The sequence below is a fragment of the Sphaerodactylus townsendi genome, linkage group LG07 (genome assembly GCF_021028975.2).
Source record: "Sphaerodactylus townsendi isolate TG3544 linkage group LG07, MPM_Stown_v2.3, whole genome shotgun sequence".
Lineage (NCBI taxonomy): Eukaryota > Metazoa > Chordata > Lepidosauria > Squamata > Sphaerodactylidae > Sphaerodactylus > Sphaerodactylus townsendi.
The window spans coordinates 95221440-95247015 of record NC_059431.1 but is presented as its reverse complement, the minus strand read 5'-3'; the positions used below and the strand labels follow the sequence as shown (position 1 = coordinate 95247015).

Here is a 25576-nt window from a genome sequence, read left to right as displayed (position 1 = left end):
TTCCCGTGCCCGCAGAGAGGGCTCGGAGTGCCACCTCTGGCACCTGTGCCATAGGTTCACCACCACTGGCTTAGGTGTACAGCTTAATTTTTTTTAAACCCTTGGAGAATGAAATTTTTTTTTAGAGTGAGAGCAGTTCAGCAGTGGAATTGGCTGCCTAGAGAGGTGCTGAGCTCCCAGGGGATTTGGCTAGATGGCTGTATAGTCCCTTCCAACTCTATGATTCTAGTGGCTGAGCATGTACTTTGCAATCAGAAAGTCTCAGGTTCAATCATTGGTCTCTCCAGATAAAAGGAGTCATGCAGGAGAGTCGCTGCCTTGGCAAACTGGATCTGACTCAGCAGAAAAAGCTGTCCGGGATGCATGTTGCATCTCCCATCAATATGTGCCCAATATTCCTGACCACACCCATGATTTCATGGCAACACAGGTGGTCCCTTCTGCTACTCTTGTTCCCCGCCTTCATTTATTTACATTATTTGTGCCCAGCCTTTCTCTTCCATTTTTATCCTCACTACAACCCTGTGAGGTAGTTTCAGGTGAGGTAGCCATGTTTTGCAGTGAAAGAGCAAGATTCGAGTCCAGTAGCCCCTTCCAAGCCAGCTAGATTTCCAGGGCACCCAGCTTTCAAACCTCAAAGCTCTCTGAAGCTTCTGATGAAGGGATTTGTGATTCTCGAAAGCCGACATCCTGGTTGGCCTTCCAGGTGTTACTGGACTGGACTCGACGCTTGCTCCCGCGAGGGGAGTTCGACTGAAAGGATCTGGCTGGCCCAAGGTCACCCAAAGAGCTTCCATGGGAGAACGTGAACCGCCCCGACCCTAGTCCGGCACACAAGCCGCTACCCCGGACCGGTTCGTGCTTGCATTTCCTTCCAGATCCCGGCACGCACGCCAACACGTGTTCCACCGGCCCGCGCACCGTCGGCCCGAGCCGTGCGCCCCGCGGGAGGCTGCCGTCCGGCCCCCTCGCTTCCATCCCTCCCTCCCTCCCGCCACCGCCCCGCCTGGACGGCGCGTCTCCTCTCCTTCCCCGTTCCAATCCTCCTCCCCAGAGGAAGGGCGCCAATCCCCGCCAAGGGCCCGGCTGGCTCCCGCCGCCCCCCGCCCGCCTGTCTCCTCCTTCCCTGGGCGCGAGCGAGGACGAGGGCGCTGAGCGGCGCGCGCCACGACGAGAGCTGCCCGGGCCGGAGGTGCCTCCTGCTGCTGCTGCTGCTGCTGCTGCAGCCGGGAGGGCGGTGGGTGTTTGCGGCCCCTCTTCAGCCGGGCGGGCTCCCTCCCCCGCTCCGTCCCCGCCGAGGGGTGGCATGTGGGCAGCGGCGAGCGGCCGGGAGGGTGAGCCAGGCGGCCGCGCCCGCAAGCAGACGCGCACGCAGGCGGCGGCGAAAGATGCTCCGGTCGCCATGGCAGCGCGGCGGCGGCAGCACCAGCCGGCGGAGACGGCGGAGGTAAGCCGCCCCCCCCCCAGCCCCGTCCCCGCCACCTTTGCGCCACTCCTTCCCTCCCGCCCCCGCGTGGGGAGGGTCTGGTCCGGCCTAGCCGTCCTTGCCAGACGGCTGGCGCGCTCGCCTGGGTGCCTGCGGGTGTGCAGGTGTCGGCCGGCCAGGGAGCCTGGGAAGCGCTCCCCTTCTTCCCCTTTAACCCTTCTTGCCCCCTCTCCCCTGCCCCACGCCTGGTCCCCTCAGTCATAACCGTGGACGCCACTGCCAGCCGCGCTTGGCTAAAGGCCAGAGGGTGAGGGCAGCGAGGCTCCCTCGGGGTGCTCCTGCCTCCCTTTCCCCTGAGCTCCGGGCAACTGCAGCCAGAAGGCCCCTCTGCTCTAGCCTGCCTCGGCTCGCCCTCCTTCTTCCTCTTTTCTTCCCCAGCCCCCCCACCCCACCCCAAGTATTTTGTTCCTTCCTTTGCTTACCCCCCCTTTGGAGTCACGAACCTCTGAGAGTTAACTTGTTTCCCCCATGCTCAGACAGAACTTCCCATCTGGAAAGACGGCAAGGTGGGTGGTGAGATGGCATTTAACAGGAAGCGCGGGGTGCAGATCCGCCAGCAGGAAAGCTTCTGGAGAAGCGGGCGCCCCGCAGGCCCTGCAGCCCGGATTGCAGGAAGCCAGTGGAATTGGGGCCGATCCAGATGACACCTTAGCCGGGTTGGCCTTGGAACAGAGCGTCACCGGGTGCACCGTATTGGGCTAGACCTCAGTATGCCATTTGGTCCTCTCTGAAGCTCTGGATGGCAAGGATTCTGAAACCATATGCACTCCAGTTTGGTACCAGCAACAACTTCCAGTCACTTGGCAGTGGTAGGATGAATACAACAAAAACTGCATAAGCTTTATTAGCCACGCAGAATTGCGGTGGGGTAGGGAATAATCAAAGCCTTGCCATGGACAGTGATGCGTGCCCTCCTGCAGGCCTGTGATAAACTATTTACCTGCACAGAAAGCAGGCAGGATGCCAGCCAGGGCACAACATTAACTGAATCCCCCTTGCCTAACACAGTGGATCTGAGGCAATGGATCTGTCTCTGGCCTTTGATGCTTTTGGTCATGACGTGTTGGTGATGTGGTTGGAAGAACGTATGTGCGTCCTCAGGTAGGTGGAGGGGCCGGGAACAGGCTGGCAGATGCTAGCCTCATTGGGAAACAGAAAAGCCCCGAAGCAATCTGCTTTTCTGTTTTGTTTTGTTTCTTAAAGGTCAGGCTCAGTGGTATTCCTACCAACATCACCTCCCTGTCCGTCTCCAACATCCCAGGTGGTCTTTGCTTTGGAATGATTATAAAGAAACCTTAAAGTATAGACTGAAACTTACACCAGGCAGTGAGGCCATGGGTCAAAAAGACTCTTTTAAAAAGCTGCTTGTAAGTCAGAAGGAACCAGAGTCTGCTGAGAGGCATACGGGAAGGTGGGATTGTGGAGGGCAGCGGTTGTTTGTGTGTGTTGGGGGTCCCTGCCAGAGCTTTGTGGAAAATTCAGGACCTCAAGAGAGGTGTGTGTGTGCAGAAGAACAAATGGCAGGAATACTGTGAAAGCTCAGGACCAGACTCACATAGGGATGTGGGGAGGAAGGCCCGGCCAGTGTCACCTTGGGCCCCCATTTGCGATGCCAGTGAATCGGCAGAACTGTGTGATGCTAGATAAACAGGTCACAAGAGCATTAGTGGGAACGTGCATAACGTGTTTGGGAGGGGGGGCAACAAGAGGAGCTTGCCCCATTGTCAGGTGGTAGAATAGGAAGTAGGCATCATGAAAAGGGGGATGGGAGTCCTGCGTATGCTGTCCTAGTTCGTAGTGGAAAGTGCTGTCTAGTAGCAGCAGGCTTATGGTGACCCCCATAGAGTTTTCAAGGCAAGAGGTGAGCAGAGGTGGTTTGCCATCACGTGTGTAGCAACCTGGTCTTCTTTGGTGGTCTCTGATCCAAGTACTAAGGGTGCCTGACCTTGCTGAGCTTCCCAGCTCTGATGAGCTTGGGCTATTTGGGCAGTTTCTTAGGAGTGAAGGCAGGCAAAAAATGCATGCGTGTGTGTGAGAGAAAGAGGTACAGCTATACTCTACATCATTTCTATAGAGTTCTTGCCAAACAATTTGCCTGTAAATTGTGCCTCCTGGATAAGATCCATGGGCCATTTTCCTTCCCTCAGCCACACCCACAAACCCCATTGCCTGAGGGAGCCACCTTGCTTTACTTTGTGGTAGAAACAGTAGGAATGTTTTAAACAAAGGAGGCTTGTCAGAACAAGGGAAAAGGAGAAGGAGCACTTGGTGTTTAATCTCATGTGTCAAAGTAAAATAGTGTCAACGTAAAATTGGGCGTGTGGACTGGTGAACTAGAATGGTTTCTGAGAGGGTGTCAGGGTCTGAGAGAAATATTTCCTTATGTTTTTGTCTTTTCTTCCTTCTTTTTGTAGTGAATATCCAAACCTGCATTGATGAGGAACTTTGGGGAAAGGATTAATCATTCCTGCAGTTCTTGATGGAATTTCTTCATCTTCAAAACCCAAGGAGAAGACTCTGAAAGAAAATTAGGCCAAGGGCCTGCTAGAAAGAGGATGGCAGTACCCTGTGGGTGCTGAAGAATATTGGATCTGTTTCTGAGAGGCTAAAGTCAGCAGCGGGGATATTTGGTGCTTGAAGCTTATTGTTTTGTGCCCTCTGAACACCATAGCCGTCTTTTCCCCATTTTCCACTCCTCCTACATCCCCTGAGAACCTTAAATTCATCCTGTTTTCATTCAGTGGAGAGAAAACGGAGGTGGGGGCTGTGTTTAAGGAATACTCAACTAAGTTGAGAAAAGAGAATTTTTAATTAAAAAAAGAGAGCAAGAAAGACACAGAGACAAGACTGGTGGTCTGTGGTGGTGGCTAATATTTTAGAAAGCTTCTTGTTTTTACCTTGTTTTATTTCTAAACATGGATTATTTATTTTAATGTGTACACCTCCCTCTTCCTGTACTTGGGACAGCTCAAAGAACAAAATAAATTACAACAGTCATCCATCTAAGAACCTTCTAACAAAATATTAATTTCCAAAATAGAAAACCAGCAGTACAGAGGCCCCCTCTCCAAAAACAAAACAAAAAACCCACCCTAGTTAAAATCAGCAGCAATACATAGTATTTCTATATTCCAGCAATTCAGCATGGCCACCACTCACTGACCAAAGGTCCTGAAAAGAAGCAGAACTTGTGTTTTCTGCAGAAAGCCAAGGGGATGTGCCTCAGCTAACATTCCTGGGGTGAATGCTGTAATCTTGGGGGCAATTGACATGCAGGCCCTGTGCCTCTCTGTTGAAATTCCAGCTTTCTGTGAGCAGAGTGAGCAGAACTCTACTTGATGGTCTTAGAAAACTGGAGTGGAGGAATTGGCTCATAAAGATTGCAGAAACTCAGATTTTTTATTTCCTCTCCCTCATTTCTTTACAAACTGGAAGTTTGCCATAGTAAAATGCAAACCAAAAAAAGAACAGCATAAATAAAGATAGAGGCCAAAGTAGAGAGAAGAGTATACCCCGCCTTTCTCTGCTATAAGGAGTCGCAAAGCGACTTACAAACTCCTTCCCTTCCTCTTTCCACTAACAGACACTTTGTGAAGCAGGTGGGGCTGAGAGAGTTCGGAGAGAACTGGAACTAGCCCAAGGTCGCCCAGCAGGCTTCATGTGTAGGAGGGGGAGAACACATCCATTTTAACAGAGGGAGGAGTGGGGAATCAAGCCTGGTTCCTCAAATTAGAGTCCATTTCTCTTAACCACCACACCAGAGAGAGAAATGGATCCAAAAAGGGACTGTGAAGAAAACAGATCAGAGGAGGAAGGAAGGAAAGAATAATAAGGGGCATTTTCTGGCAGGGGATCCTCTTACCAACGATGCCTTCCAGAATCTTCCCCTGCATTGCTCTCCTCCTCCTTTCTGGAAACAGATGAGAGAGGAGCCGTGGGATTCTCTGCAAGGGCCCGGCACATGATCTTCTGTGGCTTTCCTCCCCACCGAATCCTGAGGCACAATGAATCGTGTCGGCAATAGCTTGGATGACCTCTCCAAGGCCACCTTGCACAATAACTCCCTGTGGTGGCTGGCTTGTGGGCTTCTGGCCCTGCTAGCCAACTCCTGGATCATCTTGAGCATCACTGCCAAACAGCAGAAGCACAAGCCCCTGGAACTGCTGCTGTGCTTCCTGGCGGGGACCCACATCCTGATGGCCACTGTCCCACTCACCACCTACGCGGTGGTGCAGCTGCGCAGCGAGTCACCCGACTACGACTGGAACGAGAGCATCTGCAAAGTCTTTGTCTCCACCTACTACACTTTGGCCCTGGCCACCTGCTTTACGGTGGCTTCTTTGTCCTACCACCGGATGTGGATGGTTCGGTGGCCCGTCAACTACCGTCTAAGCAATGCCAAGAAGCAGGCTCTGCATGCCGTCATGGGTATCTGGATGGTCTCCTTCATCCTCTCCACGCTGCCCTCCATTGGCTGGCACAACAATGGTGAGCGCTACTACGCCAGTGGCTGCCAGTTCATCGTCAGCAAAATCGGACTGGGCTTCGGTGTCTGCTTCAGCCTGCTGCTCCTCGGGGGCATCGTCATGGGCCTTGTGTGTGTGGGCATCACTTTCTATCAAACCTTGTGGGCGCACCGGAGGCACCGGTGCCATCATCAGAGGGCCGACGAAGCGGCCTCCTCTTGCCCTTCTGTGGCTCACAATAACTTCAACGTGCCAGCCATCGTGGTGGAAGATGTCAGGGGTAAACGACGATCATCCTTGGATGGATCTGAGTCAGCCAAGACCTCCATGCAAATGACCAACCTCATTAGCGCCATCGTCTTCTTATACGATACGCTGACTGGAGTACCCATTTTGGTAAGAAATATCCTCCCTCCATTCATCCTCTACTTTTATTATCCTAGGACAGTGGTTTTCAGAATTTGTGTCTTCAGGAATCGCTTCCAACACAAACCTTTTGGCCAAGGAACCTTCACATTTTGCAAAGGATTCTGGGGAACACTGTGGGTGCAACATGTATTTCAGCCTCTTCATGTAAAGGCTGGAAGCCACCCCACAACTACCCCCTTGCAGCTGACCATTGCAGGGGAAAACAGCAAGCAGTTAGAAAGAATGCAGGGACTGCTTGTCAGCCAATAATGATTTTATTGAGTAACTCTTGGAAAGTTTCTGAGAGATCTCAGAATTCCCTGAAATTCACTTTGAAAACCACTGTCCTGACTATGCCCTGTCCTTTCCTGAGTTTGCTGGGAGAATTCAGAACAGGGTCTCTTTGCAGTATCATCTTGGCTGCAGGCAGGCAAAGGATTAAATTGGTGTTAAATTGATAAGTTCTACTGATTCTCCCTTCCTGTTGTAGAACTCCTTTGCTCCCCCATCCCCAAGCATTTTATGGAGATAAATGGGTGGCAGAGGGAGGCCGAAAAATTTCATTCTGCTGATGGAAATACTATATGGATCCAATCTTTTAAGGATAGTGGAAAATAGTAGGACAGAGGCTAGGATTGCCTGCAATATGCATACCCTTTTCTTTCATTCCCCTCCATCTCTGGTCAAACAGGTGCTGCAGGTTTTTGAACTTATAAAAGTCAGGGAAGAGAGTGAGATGCAGTGGCCAGCATATGTTACATTCCACTCTTAAGCTGCTGGGAGGAAAAAAGAGATCCTCTCGGCGGCGGGGCGGGGCGGGGCGGGGCGGGGCGGGGGGGGGGCAGTGGCTCAGTGCTTTGCACGCAAAAGTTCCCAGGTTCAGTCCCCAGCATCTCTAGTTAAAAGGATCTTGGAGTAGGTAAGGTGGAAGGTGACTCTGGACAGCTGCTGCTATTCTGATCAGACAACACAAACCTTGATGAACCAGTGGTCTGATTCAGTATGGCAGCTTTGTGTTTCCATGCCTCCAGCCTCAGATCATAGAAACCACTCTGCTTAAAGGTCTTTTAGAGGGCATCCTCTTTGTCCTGACTTTAGGATGGGTAGGTCAACATACTTTAATGAATGGAGACAGATTTTCCGAAACAGAGTTACCTTTAAAAAAAATTCCAGAGGTGGATGTGTTGTTTGGTTGTCTTAAGGCATAGGTGTCAAACTCGTGGCCCTCCAGATGTTATGGACTACAGTTCCCATCATCCCCTGCCAGCATGGTGCTGGCAGGGGATGGTGGGAACTGCCATCCATAACATCTGGAGGGCTGCGAGTTTGACACCTGTGTCTTAAGGCATGCTAAAGCTCATCATATGGTGAGTCTTTAAAGTGCCACAGGACTTCCCCTTACCTAAAAGAAGACATCTTAAGAATGTCATTCCCCCCACCCCCAACCCCGCTGTCTCTGGTCAAACAGGTTCTGCAGGTTTTTGAGGTGTTTTAAAATCAGAGAAGAGAGTGAGATGTAGTGAGCAGCATATGTATCATTCCACTATTAAGGTGCTAGGATAAGAAAAGGTCATTTGGGGGAGTTCTCAGGATGCCGGCTCTGAGCTAAGAGATTCCTGGAGATGTGTGTGTGGAGCCTGGGGAGGGTGTGGTTTAAGGAGGGGCGGATCTCAGCAGGGTATAATCCCACAGAATCCACCCTCCAAAGCAGCCATTTTCTCCAAGGGAGCTGATCTCTAGTCTGGAGATCATTGGTAATTCCAGGAGATCTCCAGGCCTTACTTGGAGGATGGAGGCCTACTAGGCTAATAGACCCTTTCCCCACCATCACCTCCTCTTCAGCGCTTTGAGTCTTGATGTCTAACCACTGTCGACAAATTTTCATACTGCCATCACTGCTTCCTCACATTTATCACTCACAAACACTGGTTGTCATCATGTCCTTGTCCTCAACTTGTGTAATGGGACACCAGAGTTAGCTTCTGACCCTCTGAAAAGAACCTGTTATTATTCACCAGCAAAATGCATGATGTATATAGAAAAAGAATTTGGATTTATACCCTGCTTTTCTCAAGCATCTCACAGTGGCTTACAAACTCCTTCTCTTTCCCTCCCCACAACAGACCTCTTGTGAGTGAGGTGGGGCTGAGAGAGTTCTAAGAGAACTGTGACTGCCCAAAGTCACCCAGCAGGCTTCATGTGGAGGAGCGGGAAAATAAACCAGGTTCTCCAGAATAGAGTCTGCCACACATATGAAGGAGTGGGGAATCAAACCTGCTTTTAACTACTACACCATGCTGACTCTCCCAAGTTTTTCAGGACAAGGGGTTTTTGCATGGTCAGGCATCTGCTTGAGCCCAAGGAAGGCTTGTCATCAACCTTTGACTGAGTGAGGAAACTAGAAGATGCCATAGAGCCTGAAGGAGTGGGTGCTCTGCCTCCTTCCCTTGGGATGCTCCTTGCAGCTGTAAACGGGAGGTAGTCCCACTTAGTGGTCTTGTAGGATCCTCTGGGACAATCTTCCATTTCCAGCTGGTCCAGGTATTCAGAGAAGGGTGCAGAAGGGCAGCTCTCTTGGTTTCAAACCAGTCATAGTTCTATTAGAGCAAAGCAAACATTCACCCAAAGAAATTGTTTTTAAGTTTCCTTGGAATGTTAGGAGTAATCTGGAGCCTCAGAGGAAAGAAACTACATAATTCAAGATTTTCCTGCAGGCTCTATGGCTGTCTTCCCCCTTCTTCTTACCTATACCGACTTTGGTTTTTTTCAGGAGTGGGGGAGCTGAGAAAGCAAAATGCATTCCGCCCAGAAATATGTCATATCTAGTTATTGTGGTACTGTCACTTTAGCGTACCAAGGGTCATCCAGTTTCCCTCAGATCCTCCCAAGGAGCTGGGAAGCAGCTGGCCTTCTGTAAATTGACATTTTTCCCCATTTCCTTTTACTGAGGTTGTCTGTAAAAGTCTGCTTCAGACAACTTCCTTGCAAACATCCAGTGAGGCAGGCTTCTTTTTGATCTTCTTACTGAACTTTTGCTGTCTTCGCCCTCTGTGTATCTTTCTTTCATTCATCCATTTTAGGCAGAGTGGCATTAGACTCCGCTCTGAAAATCATGAGAGGAAGAAAAAAAAGAACATAAGAAAACTGACCTCTGACTCTTAGACTGCTACACCAAAGTGCATGGTAACCCTTCCTCCTTTGAGGAGGCTTGGAGTGGCAGAATTACACAGGTTAGGGAAATCTGTAACTCTGTCCTCCTCCCAGCCACCTCCTAGAGTGTGCAAACAGGGTTCAAATGGCTCTGTCAAAGAGTGAGGTATAGTGGTTAAGAGCAGGTGGACTTTAATCTGGAGAAACGGCTTTGATTCCCCACTCCTCCACATGAGCAGCAGATTCTTATCTGGTGAACCAGGTTTGTTTCCCCACTCTTCCACATGAAGCCTGTTGGGTGACTTTGTGCTAGTCATAGTTCTCTCAGAACTCTCTTGGTCCCAGCTACCTCACAAGGCATCTGTTGTGAGCAGAGGAAGGGAAAGAAGTTGGTAATACACCTTTAGTCTCCTTATAGAAGAGAAAGGCAGGTATAAATCCAGATTCTTCTTTTTTAAATGGAAAATGCTTTCCAAACCAGTGAGTCAACAATGTGATTGTGGAACTGCTGTGCACAGAAATCAGAGATGTCTCTGTGAGGTGTGAATGTGGACTAAGTGTTCTGGTTGGACGCTGTGCCTATCAGGCACAAATCTCCTGAGTCATTCCCTGGCCTTATTATTCATATTCTTCCCCTCAGGAAGCTTTAAGGTACTAGGGATCTATCCTAATTCATTCAGATCAGAAAACCTAAGGAAATTTTATTGAGATTAGCTAGCCTTCTGAGGCTAGCAAATGGGTTGGGTTGGGCGATATATTAATTCATTAGGTTTGGAACACACAGCTTTAACTTAGAGAATGGCTCAGTTCTTCAAGCTTTGAAATCTCTTCTGTACAAGTAGCAGGCCAGCCTCATTTTCCTTTTTACGCATTGTTCTCTGAAGCCTCTTTTGACAGACGGTTCTGCAAAATTTCACCTCCATCCAGTGTTCTGGTGCTGGTGTTGTGGCGTAGGTGGGGCATGCCTGTTGACGGAGGTGTCAAGAAGATGAATTGACTGTGGTTGTCAGATTGGGTAAAGCTCTCTGAAATCATTGTCAGGATCACCCACTGCTGGCCTTGCTGAAGAGATGCTTATCTTTCATTTTTAAAAAAATGTTGATAGATGGATGAATACTCCATCGATAGAGAGAGGGGAAGACTAGAACCTTCCTGCCAACATCTTTGCTTCTTAAACCCCTCGCAGCATACAATGCTAATAATATAAGGGCATTGTTGAGGACTCCCAAGGACACGAATTGACAGATAATCTCTCCACCACCAGCTTGCAGGACCGCAGAGTACACAGGCTGAGTGGTGTAGTGGTTAAGAATGGTGGTCTCTTATCTGGTGAACTGGGTTTGATTCCCTACTCCTCCACATGAGCAGCAGATTCATATCTGGTGAGCCAGGTTTCATTCCCCAGTTCTCCACATATGAGGTATACTGTTACCTGGAGAACAAGGTTTGATTCCCCATTCCTCCACATGAGTGGCAGATTTTTATCTGGGGAACCAGGTTTCATTCCCCTGTTCTCCACATGAGCAGCAGACTCTTATCTGGTGTACCAGGTTTGATCCTCATTTTTACACATGAGCAGTGGACCCTAATCTGGAGAACAGGTTTGAGCAGTCCCCTACATGAGCGGCAGATTCTTATCTGGTGAACCAGGTTTCATTCCTCAGTTCTCCACATGAATGGTGGACTCTCATCTAGAGAACTGGGTTTGATTCCCCACTCTACATGAGCGGCAGACTCTAACCTGATGAACCAGGTTTGGTGAACCGCTTCTCTGCATTAAGTCCATTGGGTGAACTTGGGCCAGTCACAGTTCTCTCAGAACTCTCTCAAGGTGTCTGTGGTGGGGAGGGGAGAGGAAGGGAAAGATTGTGTAAGCCACTTTGAGACTCCTTATAGTTGAGAAAAGTGGGGTATAAATTCAAACTCTCAGTGGTGTAGCGCACATGGGGTGGAGGCGGTGCGACGCCCCAGGCAGAGCTGCGGCAGAGGTATGGCCGGGCCGTGGAGGAGGCGTTCCGGGGCAGGGGTGGGGCATGCACAGCACACCCCGGGCACAGTTTCCCCTCGCTCAACCTCTGCCAACTCTTCTTCATTAACAATAAAACTGAAAAAGGTCATAAAATGCTGAGGGCCTGAGAATCAGAGTTTTGTCACAACCAGCTGTTGACATCCTTGGTACTATCCAGTTGGTGGCTTACTCAATTGGACTACTAAAAACCATGCTGCAGTTGGCACTGCTGTGAACACAACAGATGCAAGGCAGAACTGTGTGTCTTCATTTAGGGAAAAAACACAACTATATTAGCCTGTGCTGGGACAATGTAATATTCTTGCACCAGAAAAATTATCTCTTAGAAAAGAGGGTTGGACTCTGCACAATTTAGTGACAACTTCGTATATATTGCATACCACTACATCTGCTGAGAATGGCGGGCGCAAATGGCAGAGAAAATGAAAGGCTTGAAATTGGGTGGGAGAAATAAGACGTTTCCTGAGCTCCGCATAGCAAGCAGGAAATGTCTTGAAGCCATATTGGGGGGAAAGTATGCCAGTTTAGTGTTCCCTGAATACAGTGGATTGAGCTGAAATAAAACGTCCTGAAGATGTGTTGGGGGGAAAAAGAAAAGTTCTCAAAATGCTTCTTTTTAAGTCCTCAAGATGTTTTATTTGTGCTGTGCCGAAAAAGACAGTGTCATCCTAAACAAAGTTACACCTTTCTACAATCATTGAAGTCAGTGGAGGCTTCAAAGGATGTAACTCTGTTTAGAATGGTGTTGTCAATCCCACTGCTGAAACCACTGTGCTTTTTCTCTATGGGGCACAGGAAACCCGCAGGAAAAGCATTTCGGGGGCATTTTTGACAGCGACCAGTTTTGCACGGCAAAGTTGCTCCTCTGTTGGCATGGGGAATGCCCTGATGCAATCGGGAGTTCTGCAGTGCTCCTGACGCTGCAGCATGTCTGCCACGTTTTTGCCCCAGCGCCGACCTGAGCATTGGCTCTGCTCCACGGATTTCCAGAATTACAAAGGTTGAGGTTCTCTCGAAAGGCCCCTTTGTTGCTCCGGTGGCTTCTGCCGCCATACAAAACTCCTCGGTAGCAGGAACTGTACCATTTTTCCCACCTTGCCGCTCTGGCCCGCCCCACCAATGAACAGGCACTGAGAATCTGCGCTCCCCCCTGCAATGGGATGGGGGGGCGGGGAATGGAGGGAGAAATCTTGGTTTTTTAAAAAGGAGGAAGAAACCTTGGACAGAAAAGCGGCGTGCTGGCCCCACCAAACGAGACTCCTCACCCTCCCCCCCACGCGCGATGAATTTGCAGCGGGGATGGAAACAGCAATTCTCTCGCATGCGCGAGGAGTTTACAGGGAGGAAGCAGGCGATTCTCTCGCACCAGCAAGGATTTTAGACTGGGCGTGGGGGGGAGGGCACCGATTCTCAGTGCCTGCCTGCGTTCTGTTTTTAAAATTAAAAAAGTATTGAAACTGAGTGGGGGGAAGGGGCGAGATTCAACCTATCCAAAGCATGCCTGGAAGAGACTGTGGACGAGCTCGCGGTGCTTATGGGAAAGCCCTGGGCTCATGGGGAACCAGCTGGTGCTTCCTGTGCCGGCCCTGACTCGAGTGAAGGAAAGAGCCAGGCAGTTGTGGGGAACTACAAGCAGGGTGAGAAGCCCCGCAGCAGATATATTCCCTGGATATGCCACAGGGCATTTTGAAAGTGAAAAAAACGGTCTGCAAAGGGTGTGGAAGGTGATAAAGACTTCTCTTCCTGGGGAGATTTGCCTATCTTCCTCAGTCATTTTTTTCCACCAATGGGAGGAAGATTCTTCTGCCTAGTCTGGCATTCCCTTGCTTACCCTCCTACTTGTTCATTTTTAAATTGCTGGTTTTCTAAATAAGTACTGTTTTTAAAATTGGTTTCTAACTGTTGTTTGCCACCTTGTGGGCCCTAATTGGGTGAAAGGGCAAGATGCAACAGTTTTAAATGACTAAAGTCATGCTTCCTGAGCAGAAATTTCTCTGTCCAAAAAATACACTGCATTGGATCAAACCTATAAAGTCTCCCTTTTTCAACTTTGTCCCCTCCCACACTTAGAGCCTCAATAATCCCAAGTATGTATTTTCCAGATTTGCCTTACTTTCAGTGGAGTCTCAGTGCCTATTTATATGCTGAAGAGTCCAAAGAATCATACATCGTAGAGCAAAATGTCTCTGTAACTTCCACTCTTACCTTAGATTGCTTTCATATGACCACCAGATCCGGCTGTTATGCCACTTGTGTTGGTTTGCATGATTGGTAAAGTTCCAGGTGGAGCCTGGAAATCTCCTGTAATTACATCTCATCTCCAGACTACAGCAGTCAGTTACCTAGAGAAAGTGGCAGCTTTGGAGGGCAGAATCTGTGGCATTATACCCCATTCTTCATGAAGCTCATTCTCCTGATGCTCCATCTCCAAATCTGAAGGAATTTCCCACCCCTGAGCAACCCCTACATCCTGTCCATGAAGACCTGAGAAAAGGGGATCAGACCAGCTTTGCCGGTAACACTAATATTTGGAATTTAGCTTCCAGGTCCACAATCTATGGCCCTCTCCTAAAACGTTTGTAGAACATTTTCAGTCCCCCACTTTTGTTTGCACTGATCCTGTTGAAACTCCTGGCCACCATTTTGTGATTCCCCCACCCCCCTTTTTTTGTTGAATCGATGCTTCATGGCCTCGTGCTTTATTTTGCACTCCTTGGTCGATTCCCCACTTCAAAAATGAAAGTAGATACAAATCGGTTTGGTTAGATTTGGGACCTTTTGAGCACGGTTTCATGGTCCCCGCTGCAGCTTCTGCCCCCTTGTTCCCAGAAATGCTGCAGCCACACAAGAGTCCCCCACTGTCAGCGGATCAAACTTGCGATCCGCTCAGGGTCTATCCTGATTGGCTGCTGCGTTGTGCTGGGGTAGGAATTTTTTTAAATTTTCAAACTGACGGATCCACGTCTCCGCGAGCATGCGCAGAACGACTCTACACGGAGATGAAGAAACGGGCGATAAAAACAAAGCCCTGTTTCCACACACCTCCATGTACTCGAATCCATGTGGATACGACGTGTAGCACTGCTATTGCCTTTTACTCAATCAGTCAAAACTGGCCCTATGTTGCTTCGTAACCACGTGGATCTCCGGTCCATGTGTAGGGGTGAGCCCGCGAACCCAGCAGAACTGTAGAAGGAGCGCCAGGCATGCCGGTGCCGGCTACGGCCTTCTGGGCGCACACGCTCCCCCAACCCCAAGCCTTCGCCGGTAAGGTCAAGCAGGTGGTCGCTATGAGGATGCCTTGACTCCATCGGGTCACCTAATAATGTCCCAGACAAAGGGACAAAGGGGGCTCTTGCCCCCCAGGTGTGGATTAGACCCAGACGTGAATGCTTCCTCCTGCACGTAGTAGCCCGATAAGATCATGCATCACATGATGATCTCCCGCTCTCCTGCCTCCTGGTCCGCCCACATTGCCCCCCCTATTGTAAACCCTAATAAAAGGAGGCAGAGCCTAGCACACGGGAGAGTTGCCAGGATCACGGGATCCCGCGCTTCCTGCCACTGGCTCTCTCCACCAGATGGAATCTCCGCGTCTCGTCTCTTCCTTGGGGCCTCGTGGGCCAGACTACATCCGTGAAATTTTTTTAAAAGGGCTGCGCGCACATTGCACACAGCCCACCGTGTCCTCATTGGATGGGAGGCTCCACGTCACTCTCAAGGGTGGGTAGTTCGAATCAGGATTCACACCTCCAGCTTCCCCACCACTCCAGATTGCCCACACATTTTTTGAAAAGGTCTACTTTCTTCCAGGTTCTAAAGTAACACGTGCTGGGGTGGGGGGAAGCACCAGAAATGGGATGAATGCGCGTTCGGCACTGATGAAGTGGGGAGTTCTGCAGAAAACCTGGATATTTGGAGTGATGAGCACGCATCTAATCGTGAGTGGGGAATTGACCCTTGTGCACCCGATGCTTCAAAGATTGCCCCCCCCTCCCATAAAAGAATAGAGAAATGCTTCAAATGAACAGGCAAGGGGGAGCTGAGAAGATGGCGCCGAGGAGGAACTTCAGGGAAGCAGAAAAGCATAGGCAATGTAGTCAATAGATTGCACAACAACGGAAGATGTTTTCAAAATGCTTCTACCAGAGAATCACTTTAAACGGGGATTTGTTTACAACATTTTGGGGTTGGAAAAAAAATGTTTGGAGGTAAAAACAATGCGGAGCTCCATGGAGGAAACCTTTTATTTTTTGCCTCAAAACGTTTGAAATGAATTGTACGGAAAAGCACTATCTTTTTTTCCAAATTTGAGACTCAAAAGATTGCTGATCATTCCCTTTCCCCAGTGCTTCTTCTCAACAGATCGCACGCGGAACAGAAATGACATATCTGACTCCTCGTGGAAATGGGGAGGGTTGTGGCTGTTGTTGACCTTTGCAATTGCTACTGAATTTTTGCAGGTCCTGAGCACGGATTGTTCCTGTTGTCAGTTACTGAATTAGATTCCTTGTTATGGGGGCTGAAAAGTTCTTTATTTTTATTAACTGAGAGAAAAACCTCCTTCCCATTAGTTTTATCCACCACAGAGTGTTAAACCTGCATGAAGGAACTTACCCAATGAGCCTCACGTATCTGGGAAGGTGACTTTGAAGCTGATTGACGGTTGTTTGGAGGAGAGGTGAAAGAGACACATTGTACACTACAGTGCACTCTTGGGGCAATAAAGGTGTTTTTAAAAGCACTTTTTGTATTTTTCTACTATATATAAAGAACACTGAAAGGCCAACTATAAATAAAGTAGCTAAAAATAAATTTAAATAAAAATAAAAGCCTGTATAGTACGCCACATTTTAAAAATCTATATTGTGGCATTCGGACAGTAAAACTTGAATATTTATCCAAAGAAGAAGGTTTAGACTTTAGCTCTTGGAAACCTTGTGCACTTACCTTACAAGATCATTCTAGAAAGCAGACCTCCTAACAGGGCTGTACAAGAGAGCGAGGTTTGGAAACTTTTATCCAGCTTCTGCCGACACTATGCTCCTGGTAGCCAGGAGTAAGGGTTTTTTAGGGCTGATGTTGTACTATTCTGTTGTACACTCTGGAAAAACCGCAAACAACATTAGGAGAGTTAATCCTTGGATATCCCACCAATGGTCTCTTTTAAGATGAGAGATGAGGAGCCATCAAAACATTGGAGAGGTGGAGGAGAATCTCGATGGTGGAGTCCTGCTACCCCTCTTTGGTCAACCCTATAGGCTAGTATCTGACTTACACACATGCTGGGATGGGGAATGAGAGAGCTGAAAAGTGGCTTCATGTGCCACAATGTGATTTTATTTATTTATTTACATTACCTTTATTTCCTGCCCCCACTAAAGTCCCTGGGTTGTGGTGGTGGTAGAAAGTGCCTTCAGTTGCAGCCAATTTATGGAGACCACCAAGGAAGATGTGGGTTCTACACAGAGGTAGACAATATCAAACCACCTCTGTTCATTTCTTACCTTGAGAACACTAGGGGATCACCATTGGTCAGCTACAGCTTGACTGCACTTTCCACTGTCACAGTGTATACAATCATGCTTTTTAGCATCAGCAGTTTTCTGAGCATTTGGCAGAATTTCGAAAACATGAGAACCCCATAAAGCCCTTTGTGAGAAGAGCTTTGGCTGGCTCCTAGAGCAGCAAATGCCTCTTTCATATAATGTTGGGCTCCTTGAAACCAATTTCTGGCCTTCAACTTTTTCATACAAGGAACCGCATTGTGAAATGTGCCTCATCCCATCTCCTTCCATGTTTTTAGGTGGTGAGCTTCTTCAGCCTGCGCTATGACACTGCTCCCACCTGGATGGTGCTGGCTGTGCTCTGGTGCTCCATGGTACAGACTCTGCTCCTTCCGTCCTTCATCTGGTCCTGTGAACGCTACCGAGCAGATGTCCGTACTGTGTGGGAGCAATGCGTGGCAATAATGTCCGAGGAAGACGGGGATGACGGTAAGCCTCTAGCTCCAGTGGGTGTTGCAAGAGTTCTGTAGGGAGGATGAGGATTTGACCAACCTCAAAACAAGGTCTTTGGGAAATACCTGGCTGGGCTGGGTTGACTGTCTTAGCAGCAAACGGGAAGGGGTTGGAACGAAACAGTTTCATCTTTCAGACTAACTGAAAATTTTGTTATGTTGCTGAAGTGTTGTTGTTTTTAAATCATAAATGGTGATCGTGTGATGTTCCCGCTCTGTGTCCACAGTTGCATACTGGATCCTTCCTGTTCTTGGCATTTTGAAAGCACTAACTAAACACTGAATTGGATGTATCTTTTTCAGACTTACATAACTGGCCAGTCAACTGGCTTTCTGTTGGTCGAGTGCCATTAAACAATGCAGAAATTGTTGGTAAGAACAAAAGGAGAGTCTTTCTAGATTGGATCTGAAATCCATCTTGTTGAGCATGGGGTTGGATCCTGTGGATCTGTTCAGCTAGCAAAGGCACTTCCCTCTGGCAGAAGGGACCTTCTCCAATACACCTTTCTAAGCATCTTGCATTGGGGGATGACTCCTTATGCCAGAAGAAAATGCAGAATGTATCCATGGGATCCAACCCTCTGTTTCCAGCTGAGGTCAACCAGATGCCTTCAGTAAGCTCATAAACAATTCTGGAAGTCAAATGTCCTCTGAGCATCTGATATTCAAAAATATATTATTACCTCCGAACCTGAAGAGTTAGAATCATAGAGTTGGAAGGGGCCGTACAGGCCATCTAGTCCAACCCCCTGCTCAATTCAGGATCAGCCTACAGCATCCCAGACATATGTTTGTCCAGCCACTGCTTGGAGACTGCCAGTGAGGGGGAGCTTACCACCTCTCTCAGCAGCTGATTCCACTGTTGCACAACTCTTATTGTAAAGTATTTTCCTCATATCCAGTTGGAACCTTTCTGCCTGTAATTTAAAGCCATTATTGCAAGTCCAAACCAACAGCTCTTCTGACAACCCTTCAAATACTTAACGAGAGCAATCGTGTTTCCCTTCCATCTCCTCTTCTCCAGACTAAACATTTCCAAAAGGAGCAGCAGTGGCATAGTGGTTAAGAGCAGGTACACTCTAATCTGGAGGAACCGGGTTTTATTCCCCACTCTGCCACCTGAGCTGTGGAGGTTTCTGGGGAATTCAGATTAGCCTGTACACTCCCACACACGCCAGCTGGGTGACCTTGGGCTAGTCACAGTTCTTCTGAGCTCTCTCAGCCCCACCTACCTCACAGGGTGTTTGTTGTGAGGGGGGAAGGGTAAGGAGTTTGTAAGCCCCTTTGAGTCTCCTATAGGAGAGAAAGGGGGGGGGGTATAAATCCAACTCTTCTTCAAATCCCTCAACCTTTCATCAGTTCCCTCAGTTCATTCATCTTTCACCTGTAATGGATATTAAACTAATCCTCCATTAATTTCCTTTTTTTCCTCATGCCTCCTTTACAGTTTATGGAAATGAATTATGAGTCTATGAGTTTTATGTCCCGACCTGGATAGCCTAGGCTAGCTGATCTCATCAAATCATGGAGCCAGGAACAACTGTGGTTAGCACTTGGATGGGAGACCATTAAGGAAGTCCAGGGTCACTATGCAGAGGAAGACAATGGCAAACCACCTCTGTTCTTCTCTTGCCTTGAAAACCCTGTGGGGTAGCCATAAGTTGGCTGAAGAGGCGTAGCTGGGCCAGAGTGCGCCCGGTGCACACTCTGGCTCCCCCCCCCCTCTCCATGGCGGCTCCCCACTCCCACTTCCACTTACTTTAGAAAACCGTGCAGGCTGGGAAATGTAGTTCCCACCAGAACAGAAAGGCCTGATCTGCAGCCTGCTCCGTTTCCTAAAGTAAGTGTGGGGGGGGGGGCGCTGCAGGGGGGCCGCTGTGTGTGTGGGGGGTAATCAGCTGCCCCCCGTGGCGCCCCCCCCCCCCCGCAGTGGCATCACCTTCATCTCCTCATCTTTCATCACTTTACCTTTACGAAATTGATATGAAGAATAGATCTTCTCAGTTTGGGTGGGAACTACATTTCCCAGGGTCTTCTGGGAAATGTAGTTCCCACCAGAACAGGAAGGCCTGTTCTCCAGCCTGCTCGGTTTTCTAAAGTAAGTGGGGGGGGGGGCGGCGCCGTGGGCGGGGAAGGGGCTGGAGGGATTTTGCGCTCCCCACGTGACCCAAATTCGTGCACCTGGTGCGTTGCGCGCCCCCCGTCCCTGGGAGCTTTGCTGCTGGTTGACTGTGACTTGATGGCATTTTCTACCACTGTCGTGAGTTTTACAGCTAATTTATTTTTTAATAAATTCCTGATCTGTTGGTTGACCTTGGACTAGAACCTGGCTATTGCCAGCAGAATGGGTTCAGCCTGAACCTACTGAAGCCAATAGACCCCCCACAAATTCTAGTCGTCAAGGGATGCTCATGAACAGTCGGGGTGACTATGCAGTGGAAGTAGAAAGATTACCACCCCTCCTTCATATGACAAAATTGTATTCCGCTAGTATACCTCTTACACTACATCATCTTTGGATCCATCCTCTTGGGTTTTATTTTTTAAATAATACATGTAAGTTTATTTGCTTGTGAATCTATCTTCCACCTTATTAAAAATGCAATGTTTTTGTTAACAGAGCAGCAAAGTTGCTAGAGATTGTGTTTATATCCATGTGTAGGTAAGGCAACAGAGCTAGCCTATAAACACACTCCAAAGCCAATTTTTCCTTTGATCAGACAGACTGTGCTGCAGACATAAAGAACTGCATTGTATTCACTTAGAGAAATTTTGTGCTGCGCATCCAGGAACCTGACTGAGATGGCTTACAAAATGAAAGTAATAAAATTAAAAAATTAAAAGATGCTGATAAAACCCAGCCTTGAAAACCCAGCCCAACATAAAAATGTAGCCTGTGAAATCTAGCCACTTACAGGCCTGTTGTGCACTTGTGATCTGCCCAACAGTGAGTGTGCATTCCTTTGGGGGCAAATTTTCTGTTGCAAACTACTACTCTCCCACCCACCCCCGAATTCACCATGCAGCAAATCTGATCATCCCTGAGGCTTCCGATAGTGGGGAAAGTGTGATTTTCTTCCTACCTGTGCAGGGTAAGTGAAGCAGAGCAGTGTCCATTTGTCTGACTTCAGGTTATTTGCTCCTCTTCCCCTGCCCCCATAGGAGCAGTTCTGCCCACTTCTTGGCCAGCATTTCTGGGGGGGAGGGGAAGGACCTTAAAAATTAACACTAACGTTCTATACCACCACCACTACCACCAGTATTTAAAAGGCAGGAGGAGAAGCTGACATTAATTCAGCTGTCCTGGGAGTGACCCAGAAGCAGGGGTAGGCAAATTGGTGGCTTGACTTGGAACAATCATTGGGGTCTCCTCATGTGTAAACAAAGAACTGCAGGGAGACCCCACAGTGGTGCAGTCTGCCTCAGGGTAAGCAGGGCATGCAGAAAAGACCGCAGTTTAAAATAACCGTTTCCAGAGTATAATAGTGATTAAAAATTGCCCCTTAATTTAAGGGTTTTTAAGAGTGCATGCTGGTAGCCCAGGAAAGAGGCAGAAAGCCAATTGACAAAAACACTTGGGTACAGCCATGCTGGTGCTTGTGGACTGTTGTGCAGGTGATGCACTTTGTTCATACAGCAAAGAGGTCATAGTCAGTCACAAACACAAAGGGCCATAAAAGCCTACATTCTGGAAAATTTCACATTTGGGATCAACTCATTTGATGTGTGCATCTGTTAAGACAGATGCAGGAAAAACAACTTTGCTGCAAATTCATAAGCACTCACGAGCACAAGAATCCCAATTTCTATCATGCAGACATGGTAGAAAAGGTCTGCCTGGTGTTACTGCATGTGGTCGGGGACTGAAGAGAGACTTTTAGGGTTCTTCTCCAGTTCTCTGAAGAATTGGGGGCAAAAGAGTTTTTCACCTCCTGTCTTCCTCCAGATGGCACTGGTGATGATTACAGCGACGGAAGGTTCTGCAAGGTGCGATTTGATGCCAACGGTGCCGCAGCCATCAAACGGGACTCCCGGGACACTAAACTGTTACCGGTTCATCACATGCTGTTGCCGCATGACAGGGTGCATTACCTGCAGGTAGGCTGTCTGAGACTGTACAGAATGAGTTCAGCGTCCAGTTGGACACATGACCTCCCCTTCCCACGTGTCTGCCAAAGATGTGATCACATGGATATAACATCTGTCTTAAAGAATCAGATCATTGGTCTGTCTAGCAGAACTTTTATCTGGAGGTGCCAGGGGTATTCACCTGGGATCTTTTGGTGTGCAATGCTCTTCACACTTACATGGCCCAGTTCACACCTCTTCTGTTGGCTGCATGTCTCTTGAGAGAATGTTGTGCTGTACTCTTACGGAAGGAGCTGATTCTGTTACGTGCATGCCTCCCATTATCCAGTGCAGGCAGGCACATACTGCAGATACCATGGTTGCTAGAGAGCACTGCAGGGGTCAAACGAGAGGGATTTTGTGTGTGTGCGCGCGCGCGCGTGTGTGTGTGGCAGGGTGGGGGTAAGAGTTAAGGGAGAGCTGCAAACATCAGCTTAGCTGTGAAGTGGGTACAGTTTTAGCTCCCCTCCCCTTCAAAATGTAACACTGTGCAGAACAGAGAAGCTGTCTCAGCTCCATCCACCCTGTGTATTAAGCATATTTCTGGATTAGCCATCATGGTTGGTAGAGCAATCCAAAAGGGGGGGAAGGGAATAGGAGGTTCAAATCCGGGTCAGGGGAAGGCATAGGCACTGTAAAATTTACAGTTACGAAACAAGCATAATAGGAATAACGGGGGTGGGTGGGGGGTAGAGATTGTGTTTTCTCAGCATCCTCGTCCTGTCCTCTGAGTACTGAGATATTGCTCACAGAAAAATTAAACCTGTGCCAGGGCTTTAGTATTGTGATCAATGAGAGCAAAGGCATTTTGGGGGGACTGATAGGAATATTTTACGTTTTAATGGCATTCAATGTCAATACTTTGCAAACGCAAAGCTGCCTTCTGCCGAATCAGAGCAGCAAATCCATGAAGGTCAGTATGTCCACTCAGACTGGTAGCAGCTGTCTCAGGGTATCAGGTAGAGGTCTCACGCATCAGCTATTACCCATATTCAGTTCAATGTTTTACCATTTTACATTGTCTTATGGTGTGTGCCCTTAAGGCCTGGCACAAAACATTTATGGTCTGCTGGGAGAAGTGGGAGGAACCAGAAGCTCCATTCATTAGCAGCCTTTCATCCTCACAGACCCTTTTGTGATGGGATTGCTTTGTGCTGACAAGAAAGCCCTCTTTGCTGTTACTGACCTGCATGTCATTCTGTTCTTTCCTAACAGGTCCCCCTCTCTCGGAGGATGTCCCATGATGAGACCAACATCTTCTCCCACCGCTCTGCTCCTTCCTTCCTTCACAAGTGGTCCTCCTCCGATGACATCCGAGTGGTCGCCCCACTCAAATCCGGAGGATCCTCTGGCTTTCTTCCTCCAGAGCTCCGCAACTACCATCATCGCCGACGGCCTCCTGAAGATGAACTCACCACACTGCGGCAGTTCTTGGAAGCCGGGCTGGCTGTCCGGGGCCCCGGTTCTAACGCCTGCTTCTTCCGTGACGAGATCACCACCTTCATTGACGAAACGCCGGCACCCTCCCCGATGGGCAGTCCCCGCCACTCGCGTGCCGCATCCTCAATGCAGCGCGAGAGGCATCACTCTTTAGGGGGTGCTGGGCCAGAAGAGGGCCCTGGCAGGGATCGACGGTGTTCACTGACTGGGGATGAAAATCTTAGCCTCTGCATAGGGGAGCAGGAGTCTGGCAAATGGACCATGGCCGCACAAGAGACACAGAAATTGGGAGAGCTTAATCTATGAAACAACATCAAAAGCATTTGCTGGGTTTGGGATTTTTATGTGCAAACTCAACATATCTCTCCCACCCCACGACCCAAGGGATAATTGAGATCCTCATGTTTTTCACCATGTTGGCAACAAATGCGAATGTTGTACATTGCAGGTCTCGATGTGGTGAGGAGGAACGAAGCACAGAAGGGAGTGGGAAGCAGAGCGTTGGAAGGAGCCACAAAACCTTGTTCTCGGGACAAATGCAAGTCCTGGCCACCGCAATTGGGGGCCCTGATTCTCAGCTCCGTGCCCTTGATAGAATCGTTAGTTCAACCTGTTTCCCCCTTCTTAGCTCTACCTATCATGAGAAAAAATTATTGGTTGCAAAGTGTGGGACAGGATGGTATTAAAAAAATCTATATTTGGAGTGTCATACGTGTCTTGGTTTTTTAATGTATTAATAATAACATTTCTTTCGTCAAAGTGATTAATCAGGCGCTTAACGAGATTTAACAGCGCCAACTGGAAAAGGAGGACAGAATGCTCCGCCAAGACTCAGCTCACCTACAGATGACAGTGCATCAGATGCTAAGGAAGGAAAGAAGAGATCACAACAAGAGTTTCTATAGCTCGTTTTGTGTGCCAAAATGCTTTGCATGTTACGTGTATTAACTCCATAATCTGGACTAGAGCCTTGCTGAGGGGGGCCCATGTTGCAGATGAGGAAAGATAAAGAGAGGCATCTTTCAAGATTCAGAGGGGAAAGTCTCTGCTGCCAGCCCAAAAAGCAAGCCTCTCCGGGTGAAGGTTTTGGCAGCTCTCCCATTTCCTATCTCTATTGGTTCCATCTGCAGCAAAAGGCACCAGCAGGGGCTCAGCAATCCACAAAAGCCTGTCGGATTCGTGCAGATGCATATATTCAAACCTCTTCCTGACACCAGACCCTCTCAAAAAGAATAGCAATTAATTTAGGTGGAGAAATGCAAGAAGGGGGGAAGGGAAAGAGTTCAGGATAGAACTGCACTGATGTTCCCATTGTGATCTGGCAGTTCATTCCCCTTCCTTTTTTACAAGCAGCCTTTCCCATTCTGCCCATTGTCACATTTATTTCATTCTGTTCTGTCCATCGTCGTGTTTATTTCTGGAGGACCTCAAGATACGAGGCAGCGCAGAACGATAATTGAAGATTGCAAGTCTTGCCTGCGGTTCGGTTGGTAATTGGAAACCTTAACAGGTGATTTGTTTCCAGACATCTGAAAGTGAGAGAGGAATGTGTGTAATAGGGAGTTACCTCTGCAAATTCGAACCCCAAATTTTCCTGTCCCAGAGAGCCAGATAGCCTTCCCCAGTTCACTGTGACTTCTCCACTCATAAACACTGCCCCTTTTCTAATCACCTGCCAAAGAAGGGCTACAGTATAAGTAAATACACCAAAGAAAACCAAAGCCAGGCTATAGTGTAATAAAGGGACCTCTAAATATAAAATCCACCAATTTTTTAATATATTATGCAGAGAATCACCTCTAACTATACAGAGAATCCACGTCTACTCTATGTTGTTCACACAATGAAAGCTTATGACCTTATGCTCTGTAGTACAATGCTATTGATCATTGTTATTTCTTTATGCAGTAACCAGTGTCATTAACATGAATATCCTTGGCAGATTCGAATAACGATGAGTTCTCCAGATGATCGCTTGCTTCATGCTCAATTAATTATGGATTGCACTTCCTTAGGACTGAAGAGAAGGCTCATGCCTCTTCACATCAGTGCAGCATAATAAAGGATCCCTCTGATCCCTCTTTGATAACACATTGTCTCACAAACATAGAATCTGCCTTTAAACTCTTCACGGATCAGACAGCAATCCTGCCTGTTCAGCCGTAGTGAACAGGGAGATTTGTGGTGAGAATCAAGTATGGATTGAGGCAGCTGTATATAACCACCAATTTTCTGGAGGCTATCTCCTACTGTCTTTCATGTGTGTATGCAGGGGGAGGGGGAGACTCACCTTCCAATGTTCTTAGCACCAGAATTGGAGGAGTTAGTCCTGGCAAGCCCCCACAAGAAAGGATGTGTGTGGCATGTCACTAGGGTACATCTGACACTAGATCTATTCCTTGATTTACAGTCAGTGCCTTGTTGGACAAAAATTCACAGGCAAACAACTT

At 48.3% G+C, this 25576-nt stretch overlaps 1 protein-coding gene across 1 annotated transcript; it reads left to right on the top strand.

The window, feature by feature from the left end:
• Positions 1-1052: 1052 nt before the first annotated feature.
• Positions 1053-23835, top strand: GPR162 (G protein-coupled receptor 162). The gene is made up of 5 exons (XM_048503119.1): positions 1053-1447; positions 3901-6348; positions 17346-17535; positions 21505-21656; positions 22902-23835. Exons 2-5 carry the CDS (start codon positions 5491-5493, stop codon positions 23430-23432), a joined length of 1731 nt encoding a protein of 576 aa, XP_048359076.1. The 5' UTR covers positions 1053-1447; positions 3901-5490; the 3' UTR covers positions 23433-23835.
• Positions 23836-25576: the final 1741 nt, after the last annotated feature.